Below are 12,611 nucleotides of genomic sequence, written 5' to 3' on the forward strand. Positions count from 1 at the left end.
GAATAGTTAAACTATCAAATTATGAAAAAAAAAATTTTCGATTTTTTCAAATTTCTAGACTAGAAGACCCCCTTAAATAAAATAGTTTGAAGCAAAGCATTTCTAGAAAGTTTCTTTGCAATTCTATTTTCGTTTATGGTGCAAGTAATACCTTTAAACTCTTAATTCCATTCAGGAGGTCCTGGCTCACCATTTCAAAATAATTGGCAACTTCGTGATGATTTCAATTTCCGCAGCAACCAGGTTGAACTGGCCCAACGATTATCAAAACTTATTATGTGGGTAGCAATAGCAAATTTGATTTTAGCGCCAGTAATTTTTGTGTGGCAGTGTTTATATATCTCATTTTCATACGTAAATGTAAGTATTATACTATGAAAATATTGTACATATGTATATTGTCTTTAATTTAAATTAGTAGTAGTAGTAGTAGTATTTTATTTATTTTATAATATTTATGTATAATACGGTACATGATTCGGTATGATGGCGGCCGCCGTAGCCAAATGGGTTGTTGCGTGACTACCATTCGGAATTTAGAAAGAACGTAGGTTGGAACCTCGGTGAAACAGCAAACTGAAGAAAACGTTTTTTTCTAATAGCGGCCGCCCTCGGCAGGCAAACCTCTGAGTGTATTTCTGCCATGAAAAAGCTCCTCATAAAAAATATTTGCCGTTCGGAGTCGGCTTAAAACTGTAGGCCCCTCCATTTATGGAACAACATCAAGAATTACTCCACAAATAGGAGGAGGAGCTCGGCGAAACACCCAAAAAAAGGGTGTACGCCCCAATTATATGTACATATATATATTTGACATGATATTTCGGAATAGGTAGAACAAAAATGAAAAATAAATAAAAAAAAAATTGTCAATAATTTATAAGATTGTTTGCTATGAAAATGTGGAAGACTATATATTTAGCACTATCAGATATATATTTGAATAACGGATTATTTCCGCTGAGAGGATAATAACTTTCGCTAAATCTAAAACATTTTCACCAAAATAAAATGAACGGATGTTTTTGTAAAAAAGTGAGCGCAAATAAAATGATATTTGCTTTCGGCATCGCCAAGGTTGCAAACATTTTTAAAAGCTCTTGCGTTGAGTTTGATGAGGCCACATCTTGCCCTAAAAATTAGAGTTTTGGCATAAGCAGAGAAATCGTTAAAATAAGGCACATTTAAAAGTATAAGGTGAGGTTAAAGTTAGTGTGAGTTTGTTACAGAAGCTCTTTGAGTGAACAAAACGACTGTTTGTTTGACGACAAGAGGTACTTCGTTTGGTCCTCGTTCACCACCAGACCCATTCTCTTTGCCTCTTTATCCAGTTTGGAGAAGGCAGAACTAACAGCGCGGTTGTTAAGGCTGATAATGTCAATATCATCGGCATACGCCAACAATTGTATGCTCTTATAAAATATTGTACCTGAGCGATTAAGTTCTGCGGCTCGTTCGATGCTCTCCAACATCAAGTTAAAGAAGTCACACGACAGCGAGTCACCCTGTCGGAAACCTCGTTTGGTATCAAACGGCTCGGAGAGGTCCTTCCCAATTCTGACGGCGCTGCTTATGTTGAGCAACGTCATCTTGCATAGCCGTATTAGTTTTGCTGGGATACCATATTCAGACATCGCGGCATACAGGAAACTCCTTTTCTACCTGTCGAATGCAGCTTTGAAATCGACGAAAAGATGGTGTGTGTTGATTCTCCTTTCATGGGTCTTTTCCAAGATTTGGCGTATTGTGAATATTTGGTCCATGGTAGACTTTCCAGAACTAAAGCCACACTGATAAGGTCCAATCAGTTGGTTCGCTAGAACCTTATAGGCGATATGTAGAAGACTAATCCCGCGGTAATTGGCACAGACTGCAGGATCACCCTTCTTATGGATTGGACAGAGCACACTTAAATTCCAATCGGTAGGCATGCCTTCAACCGACCATATTTTGCATAGAAGCTGATGCATGCACCTTACCAGCTTCTAGCCGCCATGTTTGAGTAGTCGCTTTAGCATGTTCGGGTAGCTGAACGACAATTCCGTCTTCAAGGATTGGGGTATCGGGATCTTAATATAAGATTGCTCTGAATGTCAGTCACCAGATCGCCGTCTTTGTTCTTCGTCCCCGGCCTTAAAACCTTCTGTAAGCCGCCGGCCTTTCTGGTAGAATTTTCGGGCGTTGTTCCAATTGGCCAGCATCTCAAGCTCCTCGCACTCATGTATTTCGGCCTCTCGTTTCTTCGTTCGGATAATACGTCTCTCTTCTTTTCATAGCTCTCGGTAGCGATCTCACATGGCTCGCAGGCGCCCGATCGCAGAGTGGCTCTATTACCAGCATCTTTTCTTTCTGCGGCAGCATCACATTCCTCGTCGTATGAACTGTTTTTTCAGGCTCGCCGGAATCCGATTTCTTCTTCGGCGGCGATACGTAGAGAACGAGAAATGTTGCTCGAGCAATGGATGGTTTGTTAGGCAGTGTGTATCAGAGGCGTGTGCGCAGTTTGACTGCAGTGACTGTGGAACCAAAAATTACCTCCTCGTCCACCCTGGCGGGGACAGCGCTCTTAGGAACGTTCCAAGCGCTCATGGAAGGAATCTTTGGTCGCATCGTCCTCTTCCGTCGGGGCGTGGGCGCAAGTGAGCGAGATGTTAAAAACGGGCTTTGATGCGGATTATTGCGAGACGGTCGTCCAGCGGAGTGAACGACAGTACTTGGCGACAAAGTCTCTCGCTTCGCCTTCTCACGTTAGCTCACTCCCGAAGGGATGTTCTGAAGCTGCCTAGAGGATACGTGGGCTAATCCCGAACGTTGTCAGCTGCTTGAACCATATGCAGAAGAATCGCCCTGGCCATTCCCAAGTGAATGGCGATCAGTAACTTTATATCAGCATAAATAAGTGTTTGAAATTTTTATGCCTCCTTTCAGATAATCCTTGAAATCGTTTAAGCATAGTGAAAAAGTATAGGATGTGTTAACCTTCCGTAGATCGCAAGCGTGTAAAATGCCATGTTACGCGGAACAGTGTCGAAAGCGCAAGCAAAATCGACGAAAAAAGGAAAAGTTTACTTCTTTTGCTTAAAGTTTAATTGAATAATACTTGTTAGACTAAATATTTTATCTATTGTGAAGTGATTCTTTCGAAATCCAACTTCAAATTCATTAAGGATACTGTTAAAATCGATACATGCATTTATTCGATTTAGCATAATGCCGGTAAATATTTTATACACTCTGTCAAGTAAAGAAAGTCCCCTGAAATTTGATACTAAATCGGGATTTTCTTTCTTGAAGAGGGAAACAACATCTGCAGAATGTAAATAATTAGGGGCCTGTTTATTCAAAAGTAAATAATTTAACAAGCGGAGGACTTCATTCAGGAAACATTCTGGTGCAAACTTGTAGTACTCTGATCCTATCGCCTCCAGGAGTTTTTGAGTTCAAAGCGCAATTCGCACTAATCAAAGGGTGCATCCAAAAATGAGTCGTTAACAGACGGCAATGTCCAGTGTAGAGTATTTTCCAAACTTAACTTGGTTTTACATCTGCAGCTCCTTTAATTTTGTTAAACAAAATGGAAACTTTTTCATCGATAGATATTTTCGTGTGCAAATATTCACCATCGCACGAGCCTGCATTTGACTCCTGGTATTTCTCAGCTAAGTTGGGTGAAAATATATCTTCCGTCTTCTTTACATTAAAGGAACAGATACCATAATCAATGACTGATTTCCCAACAGAGCCGCAATACATAATTTCCCTCAGTGTATCTCCGCGAAGAGTTAAGAATATAACCTCCACAGTTATCAATTAATTTCGGTAATTGTTTACTTTTCTTATCTAGATCTAAATCTTTGAATTTCCGTGTAGCAGAGATACCTGGTAAGAAAGATAAGGAAGATAAGGGTTTTGCCCTTCACCAACGCGTGCATTTAGGTGTCCAGCAATAATGAAAGAAGTAGGTTTAAGGTTTACTAAAAACGCTTCACAATTCTCTAAGTCAGATTCCCTTGTATATGTAGTTTATGTATCGGGGTATGAAACAGATTCTAGCGTTACACATACTGATTTACAAAATAGTACCTTTACCGACCATGCTAAGCATTGGGTTATAAGAGGATTTAAAAAATTTTTTATGGCCGAAAAGGTATCCTGCACTGGTCCGATCAGCTGTGTTTTCCTTTTAAAGGATCAAATCCAGAGAAGTTGAACATATTTAAGCCTGTCATCAGCGATCACATAAGTCTCAAAGAGAAAAACAATTAAAAATACATCTCTATTTGCGCTTTAAGTCCATGTATGCCACCTTTTGTCGCAAAATGTTTAATTGTTTGTTAAAAATTTTGTTCTATTGATCTAATAGCCTGTAAGATAGCGCTGTGCATGGCTACAACAGCGGGAATTTTAGTTGGCGTTCTCTCAACGTTAGGCATATTTTGTGCAACAGCAGAAATGGTTTGTGATATAATAAAATTACAATATGATAGCAGCTCTAAAAAAGAACTAAATTGGCAAAAAGTACTGATCTGCAAATAGTGATGCGGCAACACTGAATACGAATATCAGCTGCCCAAGTTCCACACGCTAACTCCAAAAATTTTAAATGGAAATAATACGGGCACCAGATCCACAAAGGCACAGTAAGGAAGCAGCAGATAGTCAGCGCACAGGGCAAGCACCAACAGCAAGGGACCAGGACAACAAAACAGCCGCAGGTTAGCGCAAAACACCAACAATGCAGCAAGGCAGTGAAAAGGCAGAGCAGCAATAGAGGTAACCTGGATTAAAATAGAGCAGACTGGTTTTGTTTACTTCCACGACGACAGCTGACTCTATTTACAACACCAATGGAATGCCACCTTCTGTCACCTCGTATGTGATAATCAGTAGTGACTCACATTCTGGTTTGCACAAAAACACAAATTACACACACACGAATCAAAAATTCTAAATAGCGTCAAGTCAAACGGGAATCAATCGTAGTGAAAAGTATATTTGAATATGTCATCTTAAATTGTTGTTAACTTTCAAGCAACTGCTGTGTTCTCACTCTAGCTACTGTCTCCACCGCTTCTTCTTTTAACAGTCCTTGATCTTTCTCTGCTTCCATTGCTTTTACTCTATGTTCGTTCACTTCTATTCGCTTCACTTGAAGCTTTTTCACGCAAAATTTTTCAGATATAATTTCATTTTCATATTTCCTACTACTTGGCTAAAAAAGTTTTCGGAAGATATTTTTCTGATCACAAATGGCAACTGGAGCAAAAGATCCTGTAAGCCTTAGATGGTGTATTGACGGACGTAAGTGTTTTGTGGCCGTTTTTTCTAGCCGTTGCTTTCGTATGCAAATTTTTCGTTAGGTTAATCGAGCATAGAGATAGCGAGCGGGGAAATGGCGAATAGAAGAGGCCTTATTATGTAGAAAGAACGAATATTTTTTTAAGTTTATACAGCAGCCAAGACATTTCTATTATATTCATAAGGGTGAAGAAGAAATCATATAGTAGTAATCAAATGGAGGACTTTCTATTTGTAACTTTTCTGTTAAATTTGTATCAATCTTACTACACGTTACCGAACCTTGTCATCCTGTATCAGTTGTAGTTTAAAGCAATTGCAAGCTATAATTCTGCGGGTAGTAAATGATACTGTGAATATAAGTTTAAAGTTGTGGCATATAACTTATGTTTTCCAGAAAATTGCTTATAGCAGTTAATGTATAAAAAACAATATATTTTTTACGCTGTTGATTAGTTATATCCAAAATTTATTTTTACATTGCCTGATAACTGTTATGTAGGAGAATATAAACGTAAAAAATATTTCTCTTAAATAAGTGTTTTAAATAGATTTTTTTGTTTAAAAATTTGCTCATGGTCTGGAGTGATCAACTTATGATTTTAGAACTGTCATGGATATTCATGGAACAATGCTGGTTGTTTTCGGAGGAGCATGGTGACCATAAGATCGGAGAATTTTTTGTTCTTGATAGTATTGAGGTAGAGTAACTCGAAACGTCAGGATGAAATAATGCATATAACTGTTTATTTATTTAATGATTCAGTCCTAATATAAGGTTAAACAGTATGTACAATCACAACACACTACAGAAAAAAATCAAATATAACTTCCAAAAAATGGGGGAAATACTTTTGAATTAATATTATTTGACTTTTATATTATATGCTCATGTTACTTATAGGTATTAAATTCTGGGGAAGAGAACTCCAACGTCGATTTATAGTACATGCACCAAGATATCTAGCAGCGATAAGTTGTCCACAGATTTCACGGCAGTTTTTCTGGCACTTGCACAAAATAATTTCAAACTTGTTAGCTAAAGTATAGTACAAAATAAGAAGGCTAATTTATGTTATGTGAATAGTCGAATTTGTCAATTCAAAAGTTTTTGGACTCTCAGTGATGAACCGAGCGAATAATGATTTGGCCGTCGATTTAGTATCACCGAGTTAAGAAACAGAGTTCAAGATCACTTTCACACAAGTTAAGATCCATAATAGTGTCGAATCAAAAGAAAACTTGGTCTAGGAAACACGTGTCTTTTTATGGTCTATTTCTGCATGTCACACGGAAGTACTGCCCACTATGTTATACATCATTATCGTTTGGCGCTCTGGCTCTTGGTGAACCTAGGCCTGTCACAGGATTTTTCACTATTGTTTTCGTTCACATACTATCTTCTCCCAGATTCTGGTTAACCTCATCATTATTTCTTATTCTATTATTAGTCCGTGTTTCTTTCTTATAATTTTCATCTCTTGTATTTTCAGTTACTCCTCATTTACCGTCATTGCCCATGTTTTCGAGCCATAAATAAAAACAGGTCTCACTGTTGGTAAATACACATACATATGCATAGTCGTTTTGCATTTCTTGTTAATTAGTTTTGATATGAGCAGTTTTAATAATGATGGTATATTTCATCGCATCGTAGTTACATAGAGTTGCTCCCCTTCGAAATTGTAGTCGTTCATAATCACTGCTCTTGGTGGTCTCCTGTTCTCGGATATTGATACTAACATGTATTTCGTCTTCTTAGGCCATTCTTTGTTATATCTGCGTCACTAATACTCTTCCTGTCGTAGGTTTGTGCAAGCAAGGACAATCTGAATGTCAGTAGCAAAAAATTGGAAATTTTGGTCAATAGATGATCTTGCAGATCGGTAGCATTGGATAGTCCTCTCTTGCATCATCTTACTGCTCAATATTTTACCCAATATTGTATACGTGCATTTAGCAAAGGCGGCAGAGCAGAGGAAGACGTCAACAAGAGATTGACTAAGGCAAGGGTTGAATTCCGGCGCGTATGAAAAAATTTGGGCAAATTCACATATTTCCAGAAACACCAAGCTCAGGATATTCAACACATATGTTAAGACGACGCTGCTATATGGAAGTGAAGCGTGTTTTGTTTCGAAAACGATAACGCAGGAACTTCAATGATTCACCAACAAAGCTTTGAGATTAGATTAGCTTGCAGTTTTATTTTGATAGGTAAAGTATTTCACAACTGTACAGCTCCAACGAAAAACATTTTTGACGCGGCAGAATATATGAAGTACGGCAAAATAAGGTTACAAGTACGGTCTGACTGTGTAAATATTAGTTTGGAAAAAAATAATTTGAGTTTGATTTGGTTTGATAATGTGGTAAATTTTTTCAGAATAAATATAGCTAGCGGCATTGTTGATTAATAACTGCAATTTTTTCTTAGAGGTTTAGTCAGGAATCCATATAACAACTAGTACCCTATTGGTACTAATGTGATTTTAACTAGCTTTAGTTTATCGTCTTGGTGTTTTCCACAGCCGCCTCAAGACAAAGTACTTTTATTGGACTGCTGAGTTTACTACATGATCAACATACATATATATGAGGCCATCATATTTTGTCTTTGATATCCATTTAGAAAAGATTTAAATATATATATACATATACAGTGGTCACACAATTTATTCGTACACTCACAGTTTATAAACAGATACACCTGATACTTAGCACGATTTATACAAAAGAAAAAAATTTTAATATAATATATTCGTAAAAAATAACATACTTATTCAATATTTAAGGAACAAAAACTCCCAACTTCCTTTCTGGAATTAGAGAACTTAAGGCAATAACAAAATAAGGCACAATTTTATGCACAAATATTATTCGTACATAGCCATATAAAGAATATTTTATTAAAAAATTAATAGAAAAAACGAGTATTCGGGACTTCTTTGGGCCGCCTTTAGCTTTAATAACTGCTTCCAAACGTCGGTGGATACTTTTTACCAATACCTTGGTTTCATTAGCTGCAATTTTCACACACTCAACACTTAAATCTGCCTTTAATGACGCCTTTGATGTTAATTTGTGCTTTTTGATTCTCCCTTCTAAGAGCTCCCAGATATGCTCAATCGGGTTCAAATCCGGGGATTGAAGTGGAGTTTTAAGCTTATTTAACACTATAAAAAAGCAATTTTAGCACGAGATACGATGAGTGTTTTGAGTCATTGTCTTCTTGAAACAAGAGTCTTTTAGCATCCAGTCCAAGTTGAACGGCATTATCGTGCAATTTATGTATTATTCCAAATGTTTAAATACAGATGTGTGCCTATTTTATCATTAATAAAAACCATTTTTCCTATTCCTGATGCAGCTATTTTTTCTTTTCGCCAAGCTTTTGGAGGGCCATCTGCTCTAAAAACATTAAATTTCGACTCATCACTGAATATGAAGTTTTCCCAAAAAGAATCTGGCTCATTTATATATCGTTTGGCGAATTTGAATCTCTTCTTTCTGTCAATAGCTGAAATGTAGGGCTTGCGGCGTGCAACTTGGCTATAATAACCAGCATTTTGCAGACAATTACGAACTATTTGTGGGCTGACTTTTTTATGCAAAGACTCTTGAATATTTCGGCATAGTGTGGATTTTTGGATTTTGCGTGACTGATGCTACTTTGTGCGTTCCTCACGTGGAGTCAATATTTTTCGCCCTCCGGCTTGGTGGTGATTAGCTTCCAATTTACCAGTATTAACGTAATTAGCAATAACCATAGAATGCGATTTGCCAATTTTTTGTCAATTTTGCGAGCAGAGACTTGTTCTCAAAGTATAATTTAATCACAATTTTACGCATTTCTAATAGTAAATCCGTACGTCGACCCATTTTGTCACATTCAATCGATAAAAACTAAGAAACCAATCCTATTTCGTTTTCAGCAATATTATAATAGTAAAAACACAAACGATTTTTACTATTACTTTTGCAGCAACAATATCATGAGCTGAAAGTGTACGAATAAATGTTTTGCAGAATTTTGCTACGTCTGCCTGCTTTCCTTGAAACCCCTCAGTGTGAGTTGAAATAACGGGATTTTTTTTTTTGCAGCAATTCATCAGGAATGTAACATTCTTACAGTGACCCAAAAGAAATGTATTGTCATAGCAAGCATTTTGCGCAAAACTAAAGTTTTTTATGTACTACGCAGGGTGTACGAATAAATTGTGTGACCACTGTATGTAATTTGACCTATTCTGTTGCATCCTGCCCAGAACATTTGAAATTGTATACATTGTAGTCATATTTTTATTTTATATGAAAGTCCTTTCTTTTCCTTGTTATTTATATTTGATATATCGCACCCTAAATACAAAAGGGTCACAACTCAAAATACTAAGATTTTCAGGAGAGACGAAAAACGTTTTATGTAAAAATTGTTGTAATATTTAAAGAAAATATTGTTCCATCATGAAAATATACAACAAGGTTCTACTATATTTTTTTCAATTTTATATTATGTTTGCGAAAATAAAACAAAATTTTGATTTATGACTCTTTAACTGAAATTTTTTCGATTAACTAGTGATATTATCTTAAGTTGTGCCTTTTTAACTGATAAAATGTTTTAATTTTATATGTTTCCTAACCTAATTGAACTCACTTTTCACAACTAAAGAGGCACAATGCAAAATAATATACCACGAAATTTATCACTTTTTACAGTTATAGAGGCAGAACTCAAAATAAAACTCTTTATGTCTAATAAAAGTAATCAGCTGTTCTTGAGCCCATTAACGCAACTAAAAATAATTCTCTTTAGTTGATCGTGCAAAAGCAACACACTTGATATAAAAATAGACATAACTGTATTTTTCCAGTTAAAGAAGATAGTTATGTGAACGAAATATTTGCAGCAGTTAGAAATGTGTACTCTGAATTAATTTATGCAAAAAACTCAGTTTTGGAAAATTTTGAGTTGTGACCCTTTTGTATTTAGGGTGCGATATATATACTTATATATTTTGTATATATTTTATAGATATATATGTATGTGTTTATATATATTTTTTCAACAGATCTTAAGAAAAGAGCCGGGAACTCTAGGAATGCGGATGTGGTCTAATTACGGTCGCTTATATTTACGCCACTTTAATGAATTAGAACATGAACTGGATGCACGTCTAAATCGGGCTTATGAATATGCAGACAGATATCTCAGCTCGTTTTCATCTCCTTTAATGACTCTTATTGCAAGGTTTGTTCGTAATTAAAATGAAAAGTTTTAATAATAAAAATCTTGTTTTTATTTTGCAGGAATATCCTTTTTGTAACAGGTGGAATTGTAGTATTAATTTTAGCATTCGGCATATACGAAGAATTTGTTTTTCAAGTCGAGCACGTATTAACGATTTTAACAATTCTAAGTCTAATCGGATTAATATGCAGGTAAGAAATAGGTAAGGTTTCGAATTTTGCAGATGGTTCGACAGTTACATTCACATCCAGTGCACATGCATCGACTCCACAAATTGATGCCAATTCGTGTTAGGAATTGTTAAATTATCGAAAATAAAACTCATAAATTTTCCTAATCACACACTATTCCAAAGAAATAAGAATATTTAAAGGGTTATTAAAAATATGCACAATATATACAGTGACCCATATAAAACATTTTTTTTTTTCACAAAGTAACTTATTTGCCATTTAATTAACTCTTATACTTTTTATAAGAGCATTTATGGGTTAGTTAATATTATTTATACTACTATCAATAAAATTCGTTTTCAAAATACATTATAGATACTGGATCAATTTCTTTTAACAGCTAAGTGATATTTCTAAGATTGTGATTTATATAAGGTCGATCGGTCGTTTGACTTGGAGTCGACGGGCTCGCATGAGGAGGAAGTAGGAAGTACATTCACTTTGTTGTTGCAGTGTGTTTCTATCGTTGCCTGGTACTTTCTGCTGACCTTTGTTATTTTTTTCTTTGATTGTAGTAATGCCCAGTTCTCTGTGTAAGTCGTGATTTGAGATATATGGGGTGCGCCAGTTATTCTTAAAATTTTATATTGCTGTCTTTGTATAATATTTGTGTTCGACTTTTTGGCTGTTCCCCATAGTTGTATTTCGTAAGCCCAGATAGGTTTTATAATGGTTTTGTAGATTAAAACTTTATTGTACAAGGACAAAATTGAGTTTTTGTTTAGCAGCCAGTAGAGTTGTTTCAATCTATTTTTGATTTGGTTCTGCTTATTTTTAATGTGATGCTTCCATAATAATTTGCTGTCCAGATGTATATCTAGGTATTTCGCAGTTAAGGATGTAGGATTGGGAGTTCTAGTTATGGTGACGTTTCTTGGTATGAAGTTCTTTTTTTTTGTGTATATAACCTGTTGCGTTTTCAGAGCATTTATTTTAATATTCCACGAGTCGAACCATCCTTTGGTTTTTATTTTATTTATTTATTAAGTAGTAAAAAACGTTCAATATACAATTTTTTTTTGGTTAAACCTTATTTGCAGAATATGGTGTACGCTACCTTAATTCTTAAATATACTTTTTCCATAAGATAATGTTGAACAATATATATAAATTAAATTAAGGGGGAAAAACTACTATAAAAGCCCTTATGAAAAAACAAAAAAAAAAAACAAAAAAAGTTAAGTTATGTACATGTACAATGCAGATATTTGATGACTTAAACATACTGAAGCAGATCTAATATTAATTGGTTATTAGAATAACTACATTTTATCTTAAACTTATCATTAAGTTTTTCGATTCGTGAGAATATCATTTCTATTTTGTTTTCGTTGTGTAACCGTCTTGTGGAATAATCCCATGGTAAATTAAGCATCATTCTTTGGTTTTGTTAAATATTTCTTGCATCTTCTTTGTAGCTTTCGCTAAGCTTGTATGTCCGTAAAATAAAACTGTGTCATTTGCGAATGTAGCCAAAATTGCATTTACGTCAGTGGACACTGGTATGTCAGCAGTGTATATAGTAGATTGTAAAGCAGTAGTCCGAGAACGCTACCCTGTGAAATTCCTGCTGTAATTTTTCGGAGTGATGAGGTATTGTCGTTAAAATTAACGTAGAAATGTCGATCCGATATGTAACATTCCAGTAGTTTGCATATATTGTTAGGAAGCACTAGTTTTAACTTAGTGATCAGTCCTTTGTGCCAAACCTTGTCAAATGCTTTTTCTATGTCCAAATAAATGCCAACACAAAATGTCTTTGCTCTAGCTCACTTAATATTTTATGTGATATTCGGTGTATTTTTTGTATTGTCGAGTGTTTTTGTCTG

At 35.5% G+C, this 12,611-nt stretch overlaps 1 protein-coding gene across 1 annotated transcript in view; it reads left to right on the top strand.

The window, feature by feature from the left end:
• LOC129237421 (autophagy-related protein 9A) overlaps positions 1–12,611 on the top strand; it is a 61,491-nt gene that overhangs the window by 22,370 nt on the left and 26,510 nt on the right. The window contains exons 7-9 of the mRNA XM_054872167.1: positions 176–360; positions 10,371–10,549; positions 10,609–10,740. Coding sequence (XP_054728142.1) covers positions 176–360; positions 10,371–10,549; positions 10,609–10,740 — 496 coding nt within the window. The remainder of the gene's footprint in view (positions 1–175; positions 361–10,370; positions 10,550–10,608; positions 10,741–12,611) is intronic.

Source organism: Anastrepha obliqua, chromosome 2 (genome assembly GCF_027943255.1).
Source record: "Anastrepha obliqua isolate idAnaObli1 chromosome 2, idAnaObli1_1.0, whole genome shotgun sequence".
Lineage (NCBI taxonomy): Eukaryota > Metazoa > Arthropoda > Insecta > Diptera > Tephritidae > Anastrepha > Anastrepha obliqua.